General features: G+C 24.2%; 3 protein-coding genes across 4 annotated transcripts in view; 1 reads left to right on the top strand and 2 right to left on the bottom strand.

Moving 5' to 3' along the window:
• Positions 1-9,256, bottom strand: part of LOC145832421 (uncharacterized) — a 40,781-nt gene extending 31,525 nt beyond the window's left edge. For both annotated transcript variants that reach the window (XM_082939739.1, XM_082939746.1), the window contains exons 1-3: positions 9,195-9,256; positions 6,400-6,569; positions 2,741-2,896 (exon numbers count right to left, since the gene is read on the bottom strand). In XM_082939739.1, the coding sequence (XP_082795865.1) occupies positions 2,741-2,896; positions 6,400-6,447 (204 nt within the window). In that variant the 5' untranslated portion in view covers positions 6,448-6,569; positions 9,195-9,256. The remainder of the gene's footprint in view (positions 1-2,740; positions 2,897-6,399; positions 6,570-9,194) is intronic.
• A 7,484-nt stretch (positions 9,257-16,740) lies between these two features.
• Positions 16,741-17,145, top strand: LOC145842147 (SCAN domain-containing protein 3-like). The gene is made up of 2 exons (XM_082949545.1): positions 16,741-16,872; positions 16,990-17,145. Exons 1-2 carry the CDS (start codon positions 16,741-16,743, stop codon positions 17,143-17,145), a joined length of 288 nt encoding a protein of 95 aa, XP_082805671.1.
• A 1,233-nt stretch (positions 17,146-18,378) lies between these two features.
• Positions 18,379-26,359, bottom strand: LOC145844295 (uncharacterized). The gene is made up of 4 exons (XM_082951689.1): positions 25,925-26,359; positions 24,972-25,105; positions 20,037-20,147; positions 18,379-19,278 (listed from the first exon to the last, which is right to left on the bottom strand). Exons 1-4 carry the CDS (start codon positions 26,346-26,348, stop codon positions 19,105-19,107), a joined length of 843 nt encoding a protein of 280 aa, XP_082807815.1. The 5' UTR covers positions 26,349-26,359; the 3' UTR covers positions 18,379-19,104.
• Between the last annotated feature and the right edge of the window lie 1,088 nt (positions 26,360-27,447).

The following is a 27,447-nucleotide window of genomic DNA, read 5'->3' as shown; positions in this document are numbered from 1 at the left end:
ATTTGTTTGTTTAATGATAATCATTTATTATTATTATAGATTATTACTAGTTCTTCTGATTGTCATAACTTTTTTTTTTTCATATTTTGAAAAGGTAACCTAGACTTTAGTTTTAATTATGTACTAAAAATATACAACAATTTCAGAGTTTTATAACTTCACTTCTAATTTTATATGTTTCTGTCATGATTAAATGTTTTCAAAAAAATAATATAATATCCTTTATCTTTTGTAGTTTTTGGTAAGTTTTATTAAAACTAAGTGTCTTAAAGTAGTTTTTTCTAAGATAATAACTTAGCTTAGGGCAGTTTGTAAATTATTCCAGTGAGTTTTTACAAGTTAATACATCTTGAAAAATATTTTAAAATATTTATCCTAATTAGGTTTTCATGCATCTGTTAAGCAAAATAGTATAAAGACTAAAGTTGGTTTTTATTGCTGACAAAGTATGTTTTTTGTTAAAGATACAAAGTATAAAAACATTTTTCTGTAGTCAAAACATAATTGTTTTAGAATAAAAAAGGTCTATTGAATAGAACTAAAAACATTTTATTCAAGTTTTATTTTTTGGTTATTAATTTAAGAATTTTGCTATAAATACTTAAGTCAAATACAGTTTAATTTTATAAAAAATATTATCCTTTATAGTTTCAACACTAACGCAAAATATCTTAAAAGTTTAGAAACAAAAAACAACCTTAATTAAGCTGTGGTAAGTAAAAAGAATAACTTTAGTAAAATATTTTTTACTGAACATATTATAAACATTGTACTTTATAAAAACAGCCAACAGTAATAGAAAAATTCTATTTATTAAGTTAATGTTATTTAATACATAAATGTATCAGGTGCGTAGATATTTAATTTTAAAGTTTAACATATACATGAGCAAAGTTTTAGTTGTAATACCAGTGTTTTTGGGTTGTTAAATTAAGTCTAAGTATAATATACTTAAACCAAAACTTCTAAAGAATACCTTTTATTTTTTAGCTTAGTACTTTTCTTGACTTATTTTCTCTTACATTGTTGTTTTAATTAACAAACACTTTTATTTAAACGTATGAAAGTAATTCACAGGTTATTAAAAGTACATAGTCATTACTTTGCAGAAAATTCTACTCTTAAAACAAGATTGATAATAAATATTTAATAAAAAAATTAACCAAACTAACACATCTACAAAGGAAACACATGCACTCCATTACTTTGAAAATTTTCAAAGCTTAAAACATTGACAAGTTTTTTATTAATAAATAAAATATCTCTATATATAAGCACAGCTTGTGGTAGCGTGTTAGCAAAGTTTAAGTGCTAAGTAAGTTTACACACACACTTTTCAAAACAATGTTGCTCCTAGAGAAGTAAAAGGCACATTAGCTTTGTTTTAGTTTACCTTCTTAAGTATTTTGAAATTTAGATTGTATAATTTTCAAAATCAAGGGTATGATTAATTAATGTTGATATGATAACTAATAGAAACAAAATTAACTTTTATTTAAAGAATAAATAAACATGTATGAACAAAACTAACTATATACCAATGTAACTATAAATAGGGACTTTGCTTGTGGTCAAAATTAAATTTACAATGTGGTTTCAGTAAAGCTCTGAAATAAATGTACTTTTTCAAAATATTAAGTATTTTATATTTCACTTTATATTTTCATTAATAGGGCGTTTCAGTTAATAAATTACTAAACATTAATCACTACAAATTACAGAAAATCAATGAAAGTTATTAGCTTTGAGTAGTTTTATTAGTAAAAAGTTTTATTTATATAAATGTTGGGTATTTAACATATTATAAAGTAGTTGAGCATCAAGTTTCAAAACTAATAACAAGTTATTATTTTTTCCTTTATTTTGAAGTAGACAGTTTTATAAATATTAAAATAATAGGTACACTTTTTATGTTATTTTTTTATCTACTAAAGGTTAACTGACTATAACATAGATTAGAGATTCAATTTAAACTTAAAGTTTTACAGTTTATAAACTTTAAAAAGACTCATTTAAATTTCTTACCCTACCAACAATACTACTAACGACACTAATATTGTGATTTAATCAACTTATTCAAAAGCAAACTTTAGTTTCAAGTAAAAGTAATAATCTTAGTTCGCTCTAAATTAGTTTTAGTATTATTTCTAAGTTTAAACCAAAATAACTCTAAATAAACATTAGTCATAAACTAAGTGTGAAATATTCATTTTCACTTTTGTGTAAACATTTAAAACCTTGGTCTATTTACAGTAGCAGAACTTATCATTTTTGTAAAAAGAAGTCAACATTTGATCTACTACTAATAAACTAACCGAAAAACTAAATTCTAACCATTTAAACACAATTTTTTTTCAACTTTATGACCAAATACATATAAACATATAAAAAGTATCAAAATTCTGTTTTATTAAACTTTATTCGAGATACTTTGAAAATTTGCATATAAAATTTTTTAACTATAACACAATAACTTACTTTACGATTGATAAAATAAGTATATGCATTTTAACTTAATCAACTTTTAATTCATTTTTATCTAATAATTACAACAAACAAACAGTAACCCTGTAAGTCGTGTTATTAAACGCATAGTAAATAATAAGAATAACAAATAATAATTAATAACATACATTAGTCTAACAACTACGAAATAATAAACAGATAATTAAGTATATGTTAATTAGTTTAGTAATTTTAAATAGTATATTTAGATATTATTAAATTGAAAAACAGTAACCCTGTAAGTCGGAGGATTGTTTCCACTCGAGCTGGGTATGAACGTCGGCTGCTTGACGACCTGGATGGGAAATTTCACGTGGACACCGGCCGATGCGTTGCTAGGCGACGTTCCGAAACTCATCCCTCTGCTTCTGCTCGTGTCTTCCTGCAGCGCCTGTGACGTCACAATAAGGTAAAATATATATGAAATAAATATTATATTTTACTACTGTTTTAATTAAGATATTTAGTTAGAATGAATTATGATTAAACTATGTTTAAGTAATGTTTTAGAAATTATGGAGTTTTTGAATGTCCGAAATTTAAAGTATTACAACATATTCAAAGTAATAGTGAAATATTTCTAGTAGAAGTATCAAATTTTACTACTAACTAAATAAATTTAATTAGTTTAAATAAAGCATATAAAAGGTTGTAGATAACTGCAACTTAAGGTGTTACTAGATGTACAAAAAAAACTACGTACAAAATAGTTTACGTTTTTAGTTGAAAAAAACGGTGTTTTTGAATTTAGAGGTAGTTTTTAGTTACTTTATTGCTTCATTAGCAAAAAATTGTAATTATAACATTGCACAAATAAAAATAAAACAAAAAGTTTTTATAATTACTCATATTACAAAATAACCTAATATCTGACTTTAAAACTACAAAAAAAAACTTTATATTTATCATTTATAAGCTATTAACTATTTTTCTACATATAATTGATTGTTTGAATTTTTCTAGATGTTTAAATGTTTTTATATTACCCATACTATGACATTATGTTTATTGTTGTTTTTATCTATTCAACTAACACCTGTACACTTAAAACAAATTAAGTAAAAAATGTATACTGAAAACGTAATATATATACATTTATAACATGTCAAACGAAATACTCAAAATTTAGAAAATGGTTGTTTATTTTTTATTCATGAATATTATTTCTTATTCAAACAAAACTTTTCTTCTGTTAGCTTTGTGTTTAAATAATAAATATTAACAACAAATATCAGACAGTGTTTAACAAATCTAGCTTCACATTAAGATACGTTATATTTTACACTTGTAAGTCTTTAACTAATTTTAATTTGAAAAAGATAAAATAAGTTCTACCTTGTTTTAAACTGGGTCTATAAGAATTTAATAGTAAATTTTAAACAAAGTCTATAACTTTTTCTTCTTTTTTATTGTTTTTTATACTCTAATATCACAAAGACATGACAAAAATATCTTAGAGAGACTGTTTTCTAAAAAAAAAATGTTTACAGAAAAAAAGTTTAAGACCAGATGCTAATTTAACCATAAAAATGTTTTTAATGACAAAAAACCATCAAGTTATTGTATTTGGCCAATAAATAGACTCAGTAAGCTGTTTTTCACAAGTAAGCATACAAATAAAACAAAAACGACAAACCTATTGTTATGGTCGACTAAATTAATAAATTTGTTTTAAATAGATTGATAATAAATTATGTAATTACGTACATTATACCTTTTGTTATATTTCTGTAATATATATACCATTGACAATAGCGAAGTACAGTTACAGATATTTTGTTTTCTTCTAACCTTCTTTTAAACTTTCTTCTCATTTTACACAAAAGATGATAGTTATAAACACAATGAAAGTTTAATAAATATATTAATTTCTCAAGTTTTGAATTAAATTTTTCAAATACCTACAGGTGTAGCAAATAAATCATGTTGAATTGTTTTAGTGTAAAAAATATTTTAAGCATATTTACTTAAAACAATGATACATTTTTGGTTACATTAGTTGTTTGTTAAAATAATAGATTAGTGATAAATGTTTTAAAAAGTTCACATTTTTTTTACTTGAAATTTATCAAGCTTTTCGAACAAGTTAATACCCTTGAAAATGTTTTGTTGTTTTTAGGGAAGTTTCATGCTAAGATGTTGACAAAATAAAAGCAAAAAACATAATGGACTTTGAACTTTTGAACCCAGAAGGTTGTTTCGTATAAATTAACTAAAGTAAAAAACATATGTTTTAAAATCAAACAATTTCAATTCAACAATACATTTTTACCGGTAAAAATTAATTGTTTGCAAAAAAACTTCGTAAAGATCTATTTGTTTGTAAAAACGTGCTTTAATTTTAGTAATTGACAAGTGATAAACTATTTTTTAACCGCAAACAACTTTGCAAAAAGTTGTGTGTTTACTATTTTTGAGTGAAAAACATTACTTGAAGTCAAGTGAAATATTGCTTTTTAACGCAAATAACTTTTGTAAGCAGTGTTGTGTGATAAAAGTTGTAAAATTTTACTTATTCGTGAGATTTTACTTGTTGAAAAATGTTCAGTAACCAAAAGTATTTGTGCTATTTACAGCACTTGAAACAAGATAGATTTATAAACTAACAATTTATACAGTTTTATTTAGCTTTTAGTAAAACTAAATAATAAATTCAATTAAAAAAATATTATTTAGAATGCTAAAAAAAAAACTATGTACAGTTTAGTTTCTAAGAAAAAAAAAAGTAATGTTATTATCAAAAATGTTGTTTAAACTACATTTAGAATACAACTTGTTTTTTTAACTTAATAAATTATTTATTACGTTTTACTATTTAAAGTAAGACAAACATATTGCGCTTAAAAATATTTAAGGGTAAAAATTGGCATTTAAACTAATATTAGTTGTTCAAAAATATGGTTTTGATCATCTATAACTATTTTCAAAACAAATAGTTTTTTAACAAGAGAACAGCTTACTTAAAAACTAAAATATCTTTACCGCCAAATCCACTTAAAACCCGGAGTAATTAAAAACAAACTTTGCGGTTTAATTTATTTTCATTTAATTTTGACATTTTACGCTTATTAAGCACTTACACGCTAAAATCTGCTATGTTTAAACATTGCAGGTAATTTCGACTTTTTGATAATAAAGTTAATAAATATATCAGTGTTAACAAAACAAATTTGAAATAGATTAAAAATAACTATATATAACTAACAGTTTTATAGTTTCTAAACTATAGAATATTAACTATTGATTTAAATTAAAGATAAGTTCTTATATACTTTGTATAGTTTTAAAGTTTTTTTTTATAATGAGTGTAAAAAAAAATTAGGAAGAAACATTTTATTTTATTTATTAATCATGTTTGCTTAGTAAAACTGAACAAAGCTAAATTAAAACAACTTAAAATAACTCCTCATAGATTAATTAAATTGTTTTATACTTTAAAGATATGGATGTTAACCATTTTTAAATGCTAATAATGACAAGTATATACAATAAAAGATCAGGTTAATAAATAAAATGTATTCATAACTTTTCATATGGATTTACAGTTTCAAATAACAAAAACAAAACTTTGGTATTACAAATCTAGTTTAAATAACTATTAAACTAAATTAAAATTAAATATCTATAATTTGTTTGTATTGTAACATAAGTTTAAAAACATTACTGAGGTAAAAATTAAAATTGTTTTTATATTTTAAATGATTAGGCATAAAAATTTTGGTAATATAAACTTCAAACAGAAAGTTTGAACAGTTTTAGTCTTCACTAAATTATTTATTTAAAAATATAAATTTTAGTTTACAAAATAAGATAACACAAAAAGTAAATTTTCACTATATTTACATGATGTACAACAAAACATTTTTATTATCAATTTTAGACCAGTCAACCAACCCTTTGGCGTTCCATTTGCATCTTCATGCTTGCTCTCGACCCCGCCATCTTATCAGTATTCTTCTCAAGACCGGTTATTTCCCTACTGTATCCAAGATCAGTTATGCCTTCAGTTATGTTGTGAAAAGGTGCGTTCTTGCTTAAGCTGATTCTCTTGACTAAAATGTGACCTGAAACAAACAAACAGGTTTGAGTACATATAAAATAGTTCTTCACATATAAAATAAAACATATCTTTAATAAGTTTTTAGAATATTGACAACAATTCATATTTTTTCAATCAATGTTTTGTAATGAAAAGGGTTTATTAATATAATTATTTAGTTTAGGTCAACAATGCAAAATTAAATCCTCTTTTAGATAAAACTCGTTAAGTTGCATGGAAGTTTTAAAAATATCAAAGCGTTTTTTAAGACTGGCCAGTTAATTTTGATTTGTCAATGGTACGATGACGTTGTGAGGTGCAAAGCATAAGAAACGTCCTTTATTATATAATTGTCTTTTGTGCTTAAATTTTATACAATATTTATCTTATAATTAAAATGTAATACTTGTGTATGAAGTATAACATCTTTTATTTTTCTAGTTTCTCCACTCTTAATTGACATCGCCTATTCGTCATTATAATTTGAAATGTTTTAAGTTTTTTTGCTCTTTGTTCTAGAATTTAGTTGTTAATATCTTAATCTTAAACGAGCGTAAAAAGCTTTTGTTAATGCCATAAAATGACATAGGAAACGTCGGACTCTTTAGAACGGAAGTTTAACAACTTGTTTTATTTGGAAATCATTTTTTACAATTTAAAAAAAAAAAATTGATAATTTCTTAAACTCAAAATAAAGCTATAAGTTAGTTAATAAAAAGCTAAGATTAAAAACTTTTTCTATATAACAAGTGTACTTCAACTGTAATAAACTTTATTTTAAAAGTATTAAAGTAAAATTTAACGAAAAAGTCTTGATTTTAAACTATTATAGGAGGTAAGGTAAAACTTGTATGAATACCAGGAAACAGGTAGCAAAAGTAGAAACTAATTACAGAAATCGAAAAAGTTAAAGCAACAGAGTAGAGGAAATCTAATTTCAGTTTATGTTAATTACCATTTTAACTGGTGTTTTTCAGGAAAAAAAAAATTGGATTTACAAAGTTAAATACAATGATAAGTACTTTTTTAAATGTCATTCTTAAAGAGAAGCAATAAAAACTAAATTATAAAATTTTCTCGTTAGTGAGCATTTATAATTGTACAAGAAAGAAAAAACGTTCAGCTCTCAAAAAAAAAAAGAATATAACTTTATAGTATTAAAAAGCTCACACATATATAAAAAAACAAATAATAAGCTTTGTATAAACGATAATGTTATGCGAAATATAGCAAAGTTTTCTATTTTTTAAACTAAACTTGTATTAAGAATTTTTTAGTAATAAATTTGTAGTAAAATAATAACACATTTAAAAATAAAATAATTGGTTTTAGACTACTGGTTTAATATTTAAAATAGTTTTTTTTATACAATCTAATCATTAACTAATTTTTATTAGTCTACATGTCTTTAATAATGATTTTAAAATGACATAGTTAATTTAAGTTTCAAAACCAAGGGTAATAAACTAAACAATGCAAACATTAAAAGCAACTGGTATTTTGCATGGAAGGCAAAAATATGTATTATGTGTATGCAAACATCAATTAGCTATGCAGCGCTAATTGCTATCAAGCATTTTAATTTTTGCAAAAACAAAAACAAATGTTTTGAGTAAGAGGTGTTAATATAGCTTTTAAACTGTAATAATTATCTATACATTCTATATACGTTCGAATTTTACAATTTTATATTGAATAATATACACTTATCTTTAAGGTTTAATCTAAGCTGTTCATATGTCTTATATCTTTTAAAACTATTTTTGTTAGTCATAAAAAAGTTAATTTAGTAAACAAATAAAATTATTAAGCTTAAATAATTAAAATGTGCTTAAATTAAATTTAAAAGCTACTCTCAAAACTTTTAAAATGTATCTACTTATACAGAAGTAATGCAAAAATTAGCATATTAATCAATTAATGTAAATTATAGTTAAAAAAATTGTTTTATAAAAATTATTTTATGAAGGTAAAGAAGTGCAGCTAGGTTTAATATGTTTATGTTAAAACTGCAAGTAACAATGCTATAACATTGTATTGCTACATATATGTGTTTAATAGTTTAACAATTAATTTTGAACGTAATATATTTTGTATCCATATAAATATATTAACTTAATATTGCTTTTTGTACTACACTAATAGTTAAGAAAATAAGAAAAATTTAACAATTGAGTAAAAGCAGTACTTTTAAAACATAACTATTTGTTTACAAAATATCTTCTTGGTTTTTCAATGTACTATTGTAATTACTTGACCTTTAATCTTTAATTAAATTAAAATTTGGCCCACTGGCCAAATGCAGTCCTTAGTAAAAAAAATTTTGAAAAAAAACAAAAACAATTCTTTTGTAGTGAAATCCTATAATAAGACCCGTTTATTACTAATACTTTTTTGCTTATTTTATCACATTTTTTATTAAAGTACAAAGTTACTTTAATCAATAAATACATATTTTTGAATAATTGTGGCTCGCAAGCATTTTATCTATCGATGTTGGCATATTACTATTTAATGACTGAACAAATAAATAACAAAATGCAAGTTTTTGAAGACTCAATAATAATAACTGTTCAATCTAATTATGTGATAAATTAACTTATTTAACATAAAAAGACAAATAACTAACTGTGTTATTAAAATAACTTACCAAGTGTATGCTGTTATATCAAAGGTAATAGAAAACTTGTATTGCTTTAGTATTTAACGTCTGTAAATTTTTTATTGTAATATTTAAGAGTTTTAAACAAAAAATACACCTTTATATGTTTGTATTTATTTACAGTGTACTTACTTTATTATTGATTTTGCTACAACTTAAATAAAGTAATTAACTTTTTTAAACTGTATTATTGACCAAAAAATGTTTTTATGAAGCTTATTGTACAGCTAAATATACTTTGTGTCAAACTAATAAAAAAAAACATTAAAAAATTGTTTATCTTCATATTAAAAAAAAATCTGTTATTTTTAACATTAGTTAACTTAAAACTTTAGTTATGAATAACAAAAAAAAAAAAAAAAGTCAACTACTGTTATGATAAGTAAAAATAAGTTGCTTAAAATTTAAATAGTTTCTGTATACTTTCAATATTGCATTTTTAAAACTCAAAAGATATTAAAAGTTTTGTAATAGATAATTTTACTTTAGCTTAAAGTATTATAAAACATAAATTTTGTTAATTATTAAAGATAACTTCGAGTAAATTTAAACACATTCAATGTTAATCTTTTGTGATAAAAATACTTTTCAAAAAGTAACATAAGCAATAAATTTTAAAATTGTAATTAAAAAACCCCACTGAAAAAGTAAAATTATATACTGTTCTAAATAACAAAACCTCTTGAATTTAAAATTTGAAATTATTAAAAAATACTTACTACTTTTAATATAAAAGTAATGGTATATCTTAGCTCTAAGTAAGAATTCTTTTTTGATATAAACATTGTTAAATAAAATTTGTAAAAGTATTTAGATTTTAGTAATACTGAACACCTATTTTCAGTTACAACAATTTAATTTGTTAAGTACTAATAAATATTAAACAAATACTTTTTTATTTAGTTTTAAAGTCAAATAAAGTCAAACAAAACAATACATAAGAACTTTATAAATTATTATTATTATTTTAAACCTTAAATAAGTTGATCACACCATTTTAATAACTTTTTAAACCTAAAAACCATCAGTCTACCATAAACTAAAGTAAACCTTACATCAGATTATATTAAATTATTCAAAAATAGTAAGCAATTACAAAATAGTGTTTTTAAAAACAAAGGTTTTTGTGAAAAGTTATAAAGAAACTTGTTTAACATTAATTTTCTTAAAACAATAGCATTGTTGTTGCCACAGTGAACAGCTAATTAGTTTCAATTATCTCAAATTTGTGTGCCACTAGAAAAACTTTAACACAAAAATGTTGTGTGCAAAACAACTTTAGTTAATTTCATAAGTTAGATAGGTTTTAAAAAGATTATTTTTATTATTTTAAGTTAATATCAAAATATTTTAAATTATGTATCTTTGTGATGAATTTCATTATTAAAAATCTCTTATTTAATATATTTAAGCTAATTTTCAATTTTAAATAGCTATTATTTATGCTTACTACATAATCCAAACTAAATTTTAATAATGAGTTTAAATAATTGAAAATTGAATAAATAAAACAAGACTAAGTAATTTGTTTGAAACTTAAATAACATTTTTTTATCAACTGTTGTATTAAAAACAATAATGTTTTGTATATTCAAAATTTAACTAATATTATTATATATATTTTTATTTGAAATAAAGTTCAAGGTTTAATATACTTTTATATTTTTGACTAAAACAACTAATTAGCTAATTGCAAAGCATTGTTTGTTTTTAAAATTTCTTTTGTATCATTTTGTTAATCCATTCATTAAAAAAGTTGATAAATATGCTTTGAAAATAAGATTAAGTTAATTCAAAAAGCTGTATATGAAAGTAAAAATAGTATAATAAAAAAAATAGAAAACTTTTTTTTTTCTGATCTTATTTATTTATTTTTATTAAAGTAAACAAATCATACTCAAATTTATACATATATAAATTGTTTTTAGTGCAAAACTAATTAACAAAGTGTAAATAACTGTTTCTATAGAACAAAACTACATTGTAACAAATACAAGTTTCTTTACTATCAACAAATAGCTTTCAATTCTTTGTAGTTGCCTAGAACAAAGCAATAACACCTTGTAACATTTGGTTTTAGGTGAATCACCGCTTAGAAGAAGTAAACAACAGATAGCTTGCATAACTTCGCTTTGATATTCAACTATTTGCAATTCTACCCAAGCATCAAGTAAGGTTTTGCAAACAAAGTTAAAATTCAAGCAAGTTACACATTAACTTTTTGCGCCTAAATCTTAATCAAAAAGTTGTTTTATGTTTTTTATACAAAAGATTGCAACAAATTTTGACTTTTTTTTTAATAAATTGTTCATTTGAATAATATAAAATATACTAATTTGTAGAATTTAAAGAAACACACAAAAGAAAAAATAATTTTACAAATGATAACTTTTACTTTTTACTTTAATATGCAGTAGATAATAAGTCCTAAATACTTACTTATGAGTTTTCTTGCACTTTTTTATGAACAATTTATTTTACGTTGATTATATAATTTGCATATTTTAATTTTTTGTCGTTATCACATAAGTTTAACTATTGTTAGTCAAAATACATCTACTAAAATTGTTGTTCTAGAACTACTCTTGTAACAACTTCATTAAACAATCAATCTTTGTTTTTTTTTTGTAAATGTAAATTTGATATATTTCTTAGTAGGCTTAATTAACTTTTACACTCCAAATAGATGAAAACTAAGTCTTTCTTTGGTTTTAAAAATCATTTAAGACGATGAATATGGTAAAACTAACATTAATCAAATAACATTGACTATACAGTAGATTTTTTTTTGTACATAAAACAAATCACACTTACTTTATTAAATTTGTAATATTTGCAGTGTTATAAATGTAGATTTGTTATTAAACAATAAAGATTTAAAACAATATTTTGTCTAAATGGTTTCTTAAATGATTATGGTGTAAAAAATGCTTATATCGTTGCTTTTTAATAAAATCATTTAAGTTATTTTATAATAGATATACAAATATTTATTCATGATATCAAAACTGGTACTTTTTAATAATATCAAAGTAGTAAAAATTATTTTTTTCATTCAAAAAAAATGATAAGAACTTAAACAACTATACTTTTTTACTTATAAACCAGTTTAGTGTTTACATAACATAATAAAAAAGTATTTACATAACAAGATAGAAATAATAGAAATAAGGTACTTTATACTTGACTTTATTTCCTTTATGTTTTCCAAAAGACATTAGAAATTTGTGAATTATTTAATGAAAGCATTCTAAAACAGTCAATAGGTCATACAATGCTTTGGTTTCTTTGATCTATGATAATTTGTAACACTGTGAGAAAGGCTAAAAGTTAACAAATAACTATTGTTATTATAATATAAATTGTTTATGCAATCTTTATCCAGATGTTGTAAAGATACATTTAGCAAGTCAAACAATTTATTTTGATTTACAAAATACCTTAAATGTGACTATAGTTTTTTTTTCTGAAATTTTTTTATTAAATAACTTCAAATAATACTTGTATATCTATTTGTTTAGTTTCATACTAAATATTGTTTTTTAGATTTTTAAATTGGAAGATTACGTTAAACCTACAAGTATTCCTGTTTTATTAAATTTTTCTTTGTATTATTTTAATTAGCAGTAAATTAAAGTAAATTGTATTCTGAACAAAAAGCGTTATAGTAGAAGTATTTTGTAATAATTAGTATAAATAATAATTTATGATAATTCAGTTCTGCAGTTATCTATTACTACAAAATATCAATTTTATTTCTAACAATGTCTTAAAATAAATTATATAAGTATGTTTAACTGTCTAAAATTTTTACTTTTTACTTATAAATATTTAGAAAAGTTGGCACTTTATTATGACTTTTAGGGGGAAATAATTAGTAAGATATCGAAACAGAAAATTTGTTTTAACTAGTAATCGGGTAATATATAATAAATAGTGGCGATAATTTTTTAGGTATCTATCAATGAATTTAAGAAAACAATTTTTAGTTGTTTAGTGTATACATTTAAATAAATACTGGTTTATAACTTAATAGAAGAAAGTACTTACTTTATTTGCTTTAAGCATTATCACATCAAATTTATTGTGCCCTAAAATTTTTTTGAAAATTCTATGTTTTCTTTTAATTTTTTTTAAATACAACATTTTTAACAACTTACAATACACTAAATTTTGTATTAAAGTTATGCTATTGGCTTAGAAATCCTAACGGTCTTAAAAACTCTCAAGTTTAAGACTTAAACATCGAACCTCATAACTAGATCATATTATAAAAAACGCTTAATTTCTACTTATAGCTCTTACAAAAATAATTTATTTTAAAACTAAAGTTAAAAAACAAAACGACCTTGACATTATTGTTTTATTTACATCAAGACATTTTACGTTCAGCTTTTACAAGTGCTTAAATATAAAACAAGTTTTATTATTACTATCATAAATTTAAAAAAAAGTGGTTTTCTGTAGTACATATTTTATTTTTGGACAATTTTTAAAATTATGAAAATGCATACCAACATTCTTAACATAATTAAACAAAATATAAAGTCACAAAAAAACTAAAAATAAAATATGAAAGTTTGAATTCATTGCATTTTTATTTATTAAAATTGTTAGCATACTTTGTCCCATCATTAAAAGTTAAATTAAGTTTTAAGGAGTTTGAAATAAATATGTGTTGTTATTATTGTATTAAGTATGTTTTTACTGTCTATATATTGCATAATTAAATATCCTTTACATTTATATTTACTTACTTTAAAACTAAGGATCGTATATAGGTTGTATATAATTTTTAATCGTCTGTTTAGTTATAAAGTCAACTATGTTTATGTAAAAACAAAACTGTTTACGGTAACTTTTTTATATTTTTCAGCATATAAACAAAAATAAATATTCAAACATATACTAACATTGTTTTAATTTAGTAAAAGAATTACAACAAGAAACTGTATTAGTCAAACCTTTAGGTGTTTTCACCTTTTTACGAATCATTTCCGCCCATTAATTTTCTGCAACAAATATTTTGAATTCTTCTTTTTGATTGGCTGTTCTTACTCCAGCTACGTTGTTATGAAAAAAACAATTACTGTATAATCTCATGAGTATTTATATAAATTCAACAGAAAGCTATAGCCGAGTGCTAATTTTATAACTAATTATAACTTTCGAAATAAGACACACATTGTTATTGTGAATCATAATATAATTGTGGTAAGTAATATAAGACTAAACTAAAAGTTTTACGCGAAATTATTGTTTTTATGCTAAGCAGTCTTTCAAACAAACATTTATTTTTGCATATGTAAAATAACGATGTCATAAAAAAGTATAAAAGCACAGTAGTTACTAGCAAAACTAAGTGTTTAATTGATAAAAAAGGTTACTATGGTTTACAAAATAAAAGTCATTATATCAAAACTTTTTTTATTTATGCCATTTATATATTTTTATAATATGTTTTGAATTTACGTTTTAGCTCGGGTCGGTTACTTTGTAAAGTTGTTAAAAAACATAAAATTGCTTAAAATCAAATTACTTTGTTGTTTTAATTATCAATAAAGTTTTATCTGTTACTTTTTAACAAATTAATAACCATCATGTAAGTGGTTAAATTAAACTACGATACTATGTATATTTTCACAAACTGTTTGAGCTACAATATTACAAGCAAGGCGTAGTTTTACTTACCCAAAAGTATTTAAAAGTTATATCAGTTCTAGTAAAGAAAATTTTTAACTTAAGTTCTCGAGATATTCATAAGTTTCATCTAAACTAAAAAAATACTTACAATTCTAAACTATTTTTATTAATTTTAGATGCTTCTAAAGTTTAAAAGTCAGGTTTCATTATTCTACTTGAACACAAATTTCTATAAAAATAGACATTTTACAAATAAGTATAAGTTATATAACTAAAATGATATAAAAATCATCTTACTTTAGTATTTTTCGTTTTGCACAAATAACAAATAAAAAAAAAAGTTCTCTTTGTTTAAGATATGAAACATTGTAATCATAATATATAGTAAACAACATAATAACAAAACAAAAATTTGGAGTTTATACTTCCTGAAAGAAAATTAAGTTGAAATTTAATAAATATTACAAGAAGGAAGTTATATAAGCAAAGTTTTAATTAAAAAACAATATATGTTGATATTTTTTGTTTTCACTCTTTGGTTTATTTAACCATGTAAAGTGATTTCATAGCATAACATTTTTGTATTACTTTTTCGCAACAAACTATTGCTCTATTTTAACTTGTACTTTGTAAGAAATAAGTTCATACTTCTTTTACTAGACTTATTCATTATTTTAAGTTAGTGAAAGTTTTATTATAACAACATGTGCAAATGTTTTAAATACTTAAAACACTCTAATTATATATATAATTTTCATAGTATGGTGTTTCATCAGTACTGTTTTGTGTTTTTACAGCTTGTAAAAGTACAAAGTCAGCTAATGTTTGATTAAAAATTACAAAGGAAACAAAAGTTATTTTGTTTTTCGACTAAACAATTGTTCAAAGGGAGTAAAGTTTAACAAATAGTCTAAAGTGCATTTGCAAATATACTAATAACAATCGATCTTACATGTATTTTCTTCTCAATGTGTAGCCACTTGTTTACTACTTACTTATTCTTATGATTGCTTACGTTCTTGTTTACTACAATAAACAACTTTGACGTATTTTGTATTTCACTTAAAGTTTAGTATTTTTTATCATTCTAGCTTACGTAATAAAAATGTTTTAAATTGCAGTATTTACATGTAAACTCTTAATACTGTACTTACCTTACTAAAGTAGTTGTGTAAAATAATAAGGTAACAAAAAAGCTACGATTGATAAAAGTTAACTTGACGAAAAGTTACTTCTTTAATTTCAAAAAACTAACTATTAGCAATTTAGTTAAAAAACTATTGTTCTCTAAATTTACTAATCTTAAAACTAAAATGTTTTGCAATTAAAAGATAAGTAAATAAATATAAGCTTTTAAATAAACTATACAAAATTTAGTTTTATCTAGCTCAGTGCTTCTGAAATGGGGTTCCGCGACGCCTCTCAGGGGTTCCGCGAAGCTTTTCGAAATTTAAAAAAGAAATTTGAAAGAAAAAGTAAATAAATTATAAAACTTCAAAAAAACTAGAACACATAAAATGAAAAACATATATAATTATAGCATTCATTGATCTGCTTAGTGTGTATCTAGTGGTAGAAATTTTAATAGGTATTCATTATTGTAGGTATCCTGGTGGCGCAAATTTTTGTAAATTTTTTGAATTTCTATTTTTAGTGAAGTCATTAAAATACTGGTATTATCACTAAAGCAAACAATGTAGGAGCGATCAAAACTAATTCTAAATGTTTACACAATAAAACTAAATAAAAGATCTTTATCAGAAACTTATTTCTGGTATATTATATTGTTTCAAATGCTGTGAAAATGTTTAAAACGATGTCTATTAGCATAATTTAAAATTTAATATGTATAAAAGCTTATTTTCTACTTAAAAAATGCTACTATAATGAAATGAAATGTGTCGAAAATTACTTCATCAGCAAGGGTTTAGAGTGGAATAAGTGTGTCGGCATTTGTACTGACGGTGCAGCGTCTATAACTGGGTCCAAAAATGGTATAGTGAGGAAAATAAAGGATAAAGCAGTTGAAGCTAAATGGATACATTATTTTTTAAATAGAGAAAATTTGGCAACTAAACATCTTCCTTCTTGATTACAAGAATTTCTCTCAGCATCGATTAAAACTGTTAATTTCATAAAGAAAAGTGACACAAATGCCAAATGTTTCCATCTTTTACGTGAAAGTCTAGATGCTGACCATCTGCAACTTTTTTATCACAACGAAGTTCGCTGGCTGTCGAAGGGGCGGACACTGGTTCGTCTCGTTGAATTAAAGAAGCAGGTGTTCACCCAGTAAGCAATGGTTAGCAAAGGTTAGCAATGGTAATTTTGCGATGTTTCACCGGTTTGATGAGGCCCATGAAAAATGCATAGAATTCAACTTCTCAGACGAAATATACAACCATCTTGATCTATAAAGTTTCAACATTATTTTCCTAAAGATGTTCGCATCGGAAATTTATTGATTTTGAATTCTTTTTATGTGTTATATTGCATCAGAAGAAGTGAATCTTACTACAGATACAGAAAACGAACTATCTGAAGATAGCAATTTAAAATTGAGTTTCAAAAGGAAGGAACTTTTAGATTTTTGGATATGTGCAATTTCAGAGTACCCCGTCTTAGCAAAGCGTGTAGTAAAATTTATTTTACCATTCACCACCACTTATCTTTGCGAGTCCGTCTTTTTGCATGTAACAAACATTAAAACGAAGCAAAGGAACTGAATGCTGACTCCAACCTTATCTGTCTGTCTCCGTCTCAGTCTATCCAAAATCCAGCAGCACATTGACATGCTTGTTGCTAAGAGACAAGTTCAAGCTTCGCACTAAATATTATTTATTTTTTGTTAGGCATCTTACCCGTTTATTACAGTAATCTGTGAATTCGATTAGGTTCATGTTCATTTCGTTATTGTTTGTAGCTATCATTTTGTTTTTATTATGCAAGGAAAGATTTTTATGACGTTGCGATTAATCATGTTTGTTTTCGTTTATTTATTATAGAATCATAAAATACCTATTGCCTCTGGCGCACATTGAGTTTGACTCGACTTAACACTATTACAATTGGTATGATTTCAAACAATGATATAGTTTTGCTAAAAAGTTCGTTTTTCACTGAAATTCTTTTGTTTTTTGCAGGAAACATCATATTAAACATTTTATGTAAAATTAAATTAGGGGTTCCGCGGAAAAGTTGAACTTTGGAAAAGGGTTCCGCCACTAGAAAAAGGTTCAGAAGCACTGATCTAGCTAACATATATATTTTAATGACGTAAAAATTTTTAAACTAGGAAAGATGTTTTTGTGAGTATAAATCAATATTTTTCTCTAACTTAAAAAAAGCTGCTATAAAACTTAGTTTAAAGTCGTATAAAATTAGTTTTGTGAAAAAATAATAACATTTATCATTATAAAAATAAGAATAATTGTTTTAAGTTTCAAAAGTTTAATTCAACAGTATTTTATTTGGCAATTTTAAGGCAATTGAAACACAATAATTTAATATGCAAAAGCTTTTTGTAGAAGTATAGACATCATGTACAAATAGATATTCTTAAACAGTTTTCTTAGTACTTTAGTAAGCATTTGTTTTAAAAAAATAGTTAGATTTTAAAATAATTTAAGCACAATAACAAACAATCGTTTAGTCAAACATAAAAGTAGAAAATATTTTAACCTTCTGTAGACGAAATTAAACAAAGCGATTCCGTACAAATTTAGTATACATGTATAAAAATTAAACTATTGCAATTTTCTCTTGTACACTTGATAAATAAACGAAAAATAAAAGCTATTGCAACAAATAAAACACACATTTTTATTGAATTGTACAGTTTTTGATAAGTTTCATATAAATGTTTAGGTTTTATTGCTAAAAACAAAAACCATACAAAAAATTACAATTGTCGTTATTGTGACGTATTTCTTAATGCTTTTTTTCTATGACTATCAGTTTTGCAATGAAACTTATCAGAAAACAAAGGTCTGTTTTTTTTACATTTCTGTTTATATTAACCTTAAGGAGTTAGTAATTGTTTAAAGTACATAATTATTTAATCAATGTAAAGTTTTATATTGTACTAGCAGCGTAGCTAGACCAAATAATTAAATTCCTTGAAACCTTCTTAATAATATTTTTATGCTAAAACTACAAGAAAACGTCTTCAGGCATTTTGTTGAAAACTTCAAACTCATACAAACTATTTGCATTCATTTTTATAATAAATAAAGTCACTCATATATACGTTAAATTAACTTTCGTTGCTGTCATTAGTAAACAGAATATTGTCATTACTACTTATTTGCACAAGTGGACAATTTGGTAGGTGTATGTTCAATATGTACATTAATTTTTCTTTTTCTTCCGTCAACTCCCTCTGTTCCCTTTGCAGTTGAATGTTCAGACTTTCGAGTCTTTCGGATTCCTAAAAAATTGATTTGTTTTAATAGAAATTAATATTCCACAAAACTTGGTTTTAAGATTTATGAAAGTTTAATTTGACTTTTTTTTAAATTTTGTATCATAAAACTTTTAGCTTGCTTTAATATTTTAATTATTAAAACAGAAAACTTAAACAGATAAAAGTAAACATTATACGTTAAGTAAAATGTACAGACGTGGTATTTCATTAAACGCTAATATTTCGCAAACAAAAGTTCAAGGCTTTGTGTGTCTGAATTTAAAGCAACTGTTATAAATTGACTAATAAAAAGTAAATGAGGATGTCTGCCATTAATCTTATTAACTTGTTGACCACAATTATACTAAAAAGCTTTTATTCAGATTTACCTGTCAAAAACCTGAAAGTTGAAAACTGCTTAAGAAAAATCAATAAAACGTTCAATATAAAATTAATTATTTACAACGTTCTGAACACAGCATTTTACTAAACTTAAAAAAAAACCGTAGGAATAAGAAAACGAGAAAACGATTTTTTTATGATTTTTAAAAGTAAGTTATTTTCAAAAATGTTGTTTTTTTTAATGACGACATTTTGATTCAGTTTTTCACATTTTTGTTTAAAAAAATCAGTTATCAAGACTTTTATAAAAAATTTGTTAAAAAATGTAACATAATCAGTCGTTCAAATTGTTCTCTTAATAATTTTTTTATGAACATAAATTAAGCTGCTTCAACTAATTGAAACTAAGTTTAATTACAAAACAGAAAAGTTGTATTTACTTGTTCAAGTTTTTCACTAAGCAGTTTCTTCTTGAACCTGCACTTAGCTGCAGCCACTTTGTTTCTTTCCCTCCTTCTTTCGCGTTTCTTTCTTGTTTCGGGGGAAACTACCTAAAATTTACATTTGTGAGTACTTATTAGTTAGTTTATTTTTTAAATCTTATGCATGTATGTATTTCAGAGAAAATCATTTGTTATTGATTATCAGTTGGTAAAGTTTCAGGAATAGTTTAAAGACAAATGCGGTAAACTGAGCTGAATAAATAAAAAAAGGTGCTTAAAAATCATTTTACCAATAAGCTTATTTTTTAGTTAAAATAAAATTTCAAATTTAGTAGATAGTTTAAGCATTTAGTAGTTAAGGTCTTTAGTTAATTATTTTATAGTAGTTTAACGAATTTGTTTGACATTCATTGTTTCATCCATATAACTTTTACAACAAACTGTGTTGTAATATAGTTTGTAAACTTTATTAATCTTTAATGTGCTGTAAAAGAGCTTAAAATAATATAGTTAAACAGACAAAAAACAATCTAATACTTTTGTTAAAGTTTATAAGGTAATAAATGAATATAGTATAAGTTGAGCGATAGTTTAATTTATTTTAAGTATCTTAATCTGTCAATAGCTAACAAATGAAATCGAAACTGGTTTAAACATAGTTAAGTTATGTAACAACCAGTAGACTTTATTTAATCCAGATTTAAATCTAGCACTTTGAAAAACAGATTTACTAAATCTTGTAGAACTTAGTAACAGTATTTTTAATTAAGTTTATTCAATAAATATTCAAAATTGTTTATCTAAATTTCAGAATAATGTTATAGTAGAAACTGTTCTAAAACTTTTTTTAAAGTTGTTTTTTAATAAAAATAAAATTAAAACCGTATTCATTTAAGCCTATATTACAACTAATATACATATGCATAAATGTGCATTTATTTTCGATTTAATCAACATTTTCTGTGATACTGTTTATGAAAGTTAAAAAAAGCCCTTGATCTATAGCGTTGTGCTGTTTCACCAGTTAAATTAAATGTTTATGCTTGTGAACAACTCTGTTTTACATATTGGAATAATTTTTTTAATGAAAAGACGTAAAAACAGCATGCAATTTTTATAAGCCATTATTTGCAAAGTTTAACCTTTTGACTTGAAATTTGTTCAGTTAAAAATTTTCTGTTGTTTGTTAAGACTAGAAAAATGTATTTAAAGAGGCTATTTTTTTTATTTTTTATTAGTTTACTAAAAGTTTTTAAGTTTTTATTCAAACTAATATTTAAAATTAGTAGTAATTAAAAACTTTTATTAAGAAAATAAAAGTTAAATTTACAAACCACTCACTGTATGTCATCAAGTATAATTTAAGCTAAATTGTTGAACTCTAAATAAATAACAACTGTTGAAAATTAATTGACAAAAAGTGTGATTGGCTGCCATTAAACCCATTAGTTTATATTAGCCAGTTAACCACAACAAAAGGTTCTTACATAAGCTGATTACCTGCTGTCAGTTATTTACAAGTTTTTACGTTTTGATATAATACATACACTTTTCAATATTTTTTAAAATAAACCTGAAATTGAAGTTCTCATTCACAATAAAAGTTATGTTATTTTTATTTGATTATTTTGAGATAAGTTTATTTAAACATCTGACATAGTGTTTTAAAGGTAATTAGAAACATACACTTTTGTTTAAGATATATATTCTTATTAAGCTTTAATTCACCAAGTTACAAAACTACATACATTTTTTTTTTGTTTTTTACTGTTCTTTTAACTTTGTAAAAACTTTAACGGAAATGAAAAAAAACATTGCAAACGTTAAATGCAGACATTGTTTTAATTCAATTAAAGCATTTTAAGAACTGAATACTTGGTTGCTAAGTTTGTAGACGACTGTGGTAAATAGTTTAATAAAAAGTGAGAAGGGTACGTGCTATTAAGTTCATTAAGTTCATTGACCACAAACATGAGATTATTGACGACTTATGTTGAGCCATAACCTTTATTGACACTTACATTAACTACTATATCAAATGAACTCTATACAATAGATTGATATGTATACAAACTTAGTAATCAGTCTGAATAAGCCAAAACTTTATTACAAAAAAAACGTTTGTGTTTAAACATGTATTTTTATTATTTTTGTGTACTGACAAGCTCTTCAAGCATATTTTATTTTTCTTAATAAACTTTTGAAATACAAGTATATTTGTACTCCTTTTATGAAGAAGAGACCTCTAATATTTTTTTAAAAACAAACATATTTTTCATGCTAAATCGCTGATTATTATTTAACCATTGCAACACGTGTTTGACCTCTGACGTACAAGTCAATTGAATAAGCATACATCGTTTAAAAAATATTTTATGTTTTATTGATAAGCTTGCAAAAAAATTAAAAAATAAGACAGTTTTTGTGTTATGGTTAACGCACAGCGTATAAAAATTTTACGGTTATTTAGCGTTCAACTAAATGGTAAAATATTGAAGTGTACTTTACTTTTATGCGCAGAAATTTTATACTAAAAAGATTTCTTCAGTTATTTGTGGACTTTAGCTGTACGTTTAAACTTGCTGTGGTAGAGTTTCAATATTTACAGTATGTTAAATACTGAAAGGTTTTAGCCTTATTGTTTCATCTTATCAGACTTTATTCATTTACCATAGATAAAATTTACAATTTATAAAACAACAATAATTAACGTTGCTTTTTAGTCATTAAATAATAAAAAAAGATTAAAAGGCTGGCCCTAAATTAGGAAAAATAAAAACTTATTAAATTTTAAGTTTTAAATCTGTCAATAGCTAACAAATAAAATCGAAACTAGTTTAAACATAGCTAAGTTATGTACGATCTAATAGACTATATCTAATCCAGTTAAAACTTAGCACTTTGAAAACCGTATTTACTATATTGTAAATCAAAGCTACAGTCTGCTTGATTAAATCTATATATAAAATTCGTTAAGTTGTTTATGTAAATAACAAAATAATTTTTTTATAGTAATTATTTCGAAACTTTTTTTATAGTTAGTTTTTTTATTTGTAAAGATGATTTTCTAAAGTCAGTAAAACTATATTTATATACTACTATATTTTTATTAATAAATATTATGTTTAACATTACTTATTAAATTTAAAAAATACTTTAATTTAGAAATTTTCCTTTTTCTAACATATCAATTATTTTAACAAGCTTGCGCAAAATTTCGTTTTATTTCGTCAATAGTTTAATTTCATGAAAAGACGTAAAAACATTATGTAGTTTAAAGCAATTTACTTTGTAAAACTTTATTTAAGATTTAGTTTAGATTCAGCATTTCTGCTTTTAAATGAGACTATTTAAATTACAAAGAATATTAAAAAAAAACTCTTAATGTTTTTCTATTAGTTAAAATTACCAATATACATACGATATTGTTTTTTTTAAACCAAATTTGAGGTGTTACTTGAAAAGTTCTACTTGTAAAACTTTTAGCAACTTTGACGTACAACTATTTTGTTTGACTAATAAAGTTTGTGAGCATTGTTGTTTTTAAAGAGATTATAAGTTTATAGAATATATTTAAAAAATAACTATTTAAGTTTTTCTTGTAGTTAATATTTCGAAAATATTAACAAACATATGACATTATTGTTTCGAAACAAGTTTTTGAGGTTTTACTTAAAATGCTATTTGTGAAATTGTTAGCAACTTCGACAATAACTATTTGGGTTGACTATAAAAACATGCATAAATGGGTTTTATTTCTAATTACATAAACAATATTGTACGATGCAGTTTTATTATTTTATTAATATTTGATAAAGTAGGATTTTGTTTTGCTGAGCCATAGTGGTCAGTAGAAAAGTTAAATCGCACTCGTACTTTTATCTACCAACTTCTTTAATTAACAAACTGTAGGTTTTAAAGTTAAACTTTGCTAACAAAAGGCCAAATTTATGCGTATAATTCATAGCATATCACATAGAAAGTTTAAACATTTGCTGAACTTTAAATTAGTAACAACTGTTGTAAATTGATTGGCGAAAAGTGTGATTGTCTGCCATCAAAACTAATAGTTTATATTGACCATTTAACCACAACAAAGATTTTCTTACATAAGCTTATTACCTGTTAATTAAATGCAAATGAGTTAATATGTTCATGATCTTTTTTAATTGAACTTATCAACGTGTTGGCTATAGAGCGATAAAAGTATTATTGTAAAAAAAAGGTTAATAAAAGGTGTTTACTTGTAAGCTCCAACAAATACTGTCAACAAACTAGAATCGATACTTAACTTCTGAAAATAAAGTTTTAAAGTTTATAGATCTGTAGAAGCAGACATTTGTTGTAAAATTTAATAAAAAAAAGTCATATCGGTACCATTTGCTAAAATCAAAATCAGTTGTAGTACATAAATCAAGAAAAAGTGAAAGGTTGCGTGTCCTTAAGTTCATCAAGTTTATTGACCACAAAAAGTTAAAGTTATTATTTAATTATTAACGTGTTACTTTTTGATAAGCTACTAAGTAGAATGAACTTTATACTATAGGTTAAAGTAATAGTACACCAATAGCGTTTTTATTAATACCTAAAGGTACGTGATGTGTGAAACTTACAAGTATTGTGACGCATTTAAAATGTTACTGTTGTTTTTTTTCTGCAAAGTATCTGTCAATGTTTAATGCTTATGAAATTTGTTCTCCAATAACTTTTTTATACACTATATTATAAAATTTTTAAAATTATTTACTGACATCTGCAAACAAAGGTATTTCTTTTTTTCTCAGTTATTGTTTGTTAACAAAGCTCCAAATTACTATAAACAAACTATCTACAAATAATAAGATATTTCAGTATCTATTTTTAAAAATATTTGTACATAAACTATAACTTTAGACAATACATAAAGTAAAAAGAAACATCTCACATACTTACATCAACGACTGTTTGTTTAGGTTCACTATTCACAATATCCGGAAGTCCTTTTGCTAATCTTTTCGATTGTATCGAGTACCTCAGTTCTTCTTTTATAAGAGGCCTTATATGTTCCTCTACTAGCATCAAATCGTCTGTAACATTTTTAATTTAAGTGCTATATAGATTTCCAGATACTAAGTTCCTAAAAATAAAAAGTAAATAGCTACTGCAAGAGTGGACAGTTTTGCACGGCGACTCTTTTGCACCAGCGTCACTTTAGCACGAGGGGACACTTTTGCAGGGCGTCACTTTTGCAAGGAAAGTCACTTTTGCACAAAGACACTTTTGGGTTGAAGTTTATTATAAGTTTTTTATTAACTTTAATTCAAATTTTTTTATTTTGCTATTACTATTACCCCTAACCCTTACCCTCGATCTGTAATTTTTTTTAATTATTTGTCAATTTTCCTGTTATTTATTTTTAGATGAATAATTTTTATTAGGTCCTTTTTTTTACATTATTATACCTAGCCAATAATCTCGGTAAGTAACTTTTCTTTTCTTTTGTTGCTTTTTTGTTAGTTTGTTTAATTTTTTTTTATTTTTTGTTTTTGCAGTATTTTCTTTTCTTTTTTTACTATCACTGTTACCACTAACCCTATCCTCAATCGGTTACTTTGTTTTTATTATTCAATTTATTAATTTTTTTAACTATTGTTGTTTTTTTTTTTTTAATTTTACATTTTTTTTTATTCTCGTGCAAAAGTGACCCTCCGTGCTAAAGTGACCCGTTCCCATTTAAGCTATTAATAACTAAGAAAAAATTGAATTTTTGCAATATAAGTTATTATTTTTTTATTTGCAATGCTAAAAATCAACAAAGCAAAATAATTTCCTTAGATAACACTTTTCTTCTAAATAATAAATTTTAAGATTCGAGCTAATTTTTCATAATTTAAATATTTACTAACGTCTCAACATGTTGGCTGCTGCTTCGTTTTCCTCAAAAATCAAATCATCGTCATCTTCCACGTCGTTTGATTCTGTTACGTCATAGTTAAAAATGACGTCGTTGTTCATCATCATGTGCGCGGGAATCTGTATCATCTGATCAGTTAGTTGTGACGTCATTTGTTCGCTCAACTGAGTCGAGATTTGATCATTTAATTGTGATGTCATTTGATTTGTTATTTGTGACGTCATTTGATCACTCAACTGCGTCGAGATCTGATCTTGTAATTGTGATGTAACATGGTCTGTTAGTTGTGAGGTCATCTGGTCTGTTATTTCCGCTTGGCTGATTCTGATCTGGTCGTTGATTTCAAGTTGATCTGTTGTGGGAAGTTGGAGGTTTGATGAAATGTGTAGAGGCTCCATCGATTCGCTTGTCGACATTTTGTTTATATATTTCTGTTGTAATTATATTTTATTGAGAGTTGTTGTTTTAACGATAATAAGTATTAACAAATAATAATTAAGTTTTTTACATGGTTTCTTATGAGTAAGTATTAGTAATACTTGATGAACACTTTTGCACAGCGTCAGTTTAGCATGGACTTAAGCATTTCTTTAAATTCAACTATTACTTTTTGTTTATTTATTTCATTACTTTTATTTTACTACTTTACTATTTTACTTTTTTTTGTCTTGGGCATGACGTTAAACTGTTCTGGTGTATGACTCGATAACCGAAAGGTTTTTATACACCAGGTCCTTGAACCAAACCTTTTGAGCGTATTTTTTGTTGTTAAATAAACAATATTACTATTTCCCCTAACCCTTACTCTTGGTCGGTATTTCTTCTTGATAATTTATTGTACTTAAATTTTATTTGATTTTGATTTTTTACCACCATTGTACCCCTAACCCTTGTCGGTAAACGTTTCCTTCTGTCGGCTTGGCGAGCGGCGATTGACGGTTGTAATGGTGACTTAATTCCATCGCGCACTACTATTCGTTCAAAAGTAACTCCGTGGAAAATTGACGACTCATGCAAACGAGTCCCTCCGTGCTAAAATTACTTTATGCAAAACTGAACTGTCTCATTTTGTTGTTTAAGTTATCGAATTGATTTTTAAACTAATTGTTGTTATATAAACATTTGTATAATTACAAAGCAAAATAGCAGCAAACGTTATAAAATATTTATGTAATTTAATAAAAGCAGATAACTAAAATAATGTAATAGATGTAGTATTATATTACTAAATCTCATTTAACTAACTAGCTTTACACGTAAAATAGCATTTATTAAACTTTTATTGATTAAACTTTCTTTTTAGAAAGCTTAATTGTAAAGGAAACAGCTTTACTAACAGCTTAAATTCGACAAATGTTTATGTTAACACAACTGCAATCTAATTGAAAGAATTATTGCGCAAATTGCATTAATTAAATATGTTTGATGTATAAATTGATAATCTGTCAACTAGCTATAATTTAAACTTGATAAGTGGATCATGCAATCTATTAAAAAGCAATTCAAAAAATAGCT

Source organism: Thalia democratica, chromosome 1 (assembly GCF_965202585.1).
Source record: "Thalia democratica chromosome 1, ktThaDemo2.hap1.1, whole genome shotgun sequence".
In the NCBI taxonomy this organism is placed as follows: domain Eukaryota; kingdom Metazoa; phylum Chordata; class Thaliacea; order Salpida; family Salpidae; genus Thalia; species Thalia democratica.
The sequence above is the reverse complement of the archived record's forward strand: the minus strand, read 5'-3'. Positions and strand labels throughout refer to the sequence as shown.

Coding starts and splice junctions, on each gene's coding strand:
- LOC145842147 (XM_082949545.1), top strand. CDS start 16,741: ATGAAATGTGTCGAAAATTACTTCATCAGCAAGGGTTTAGAGTGGAAT. Junction 16,873..16,989: donor GGAAAATAAAGGATAAAGCA/GTTGAAGCTAAA, acceptor AATTTCATAAAG/AAAAGTGACACAAATGCCAA.
- LOC145844295 (XM_082951689.1), bottom strand. CDS start 26,348: ATGTCGACAAGCGAATCGATGGAGCCTCTACACATTTCATCAAACCTC. Junction 25,106..25,924: donor AGCAGCCAACATGTTGAGAC/GTTAGTAAATAT, acceptor AAAATGTTACAG/ACGATTTGATGCTAGTAGAG. Junction 20,148..24,971: donor CTAAACAAACAGTCGTTGAT/GTAAGTATGTGA, acceptor TGTAAATTTTAG/GTAGTTTCCCCCGAAACAAG.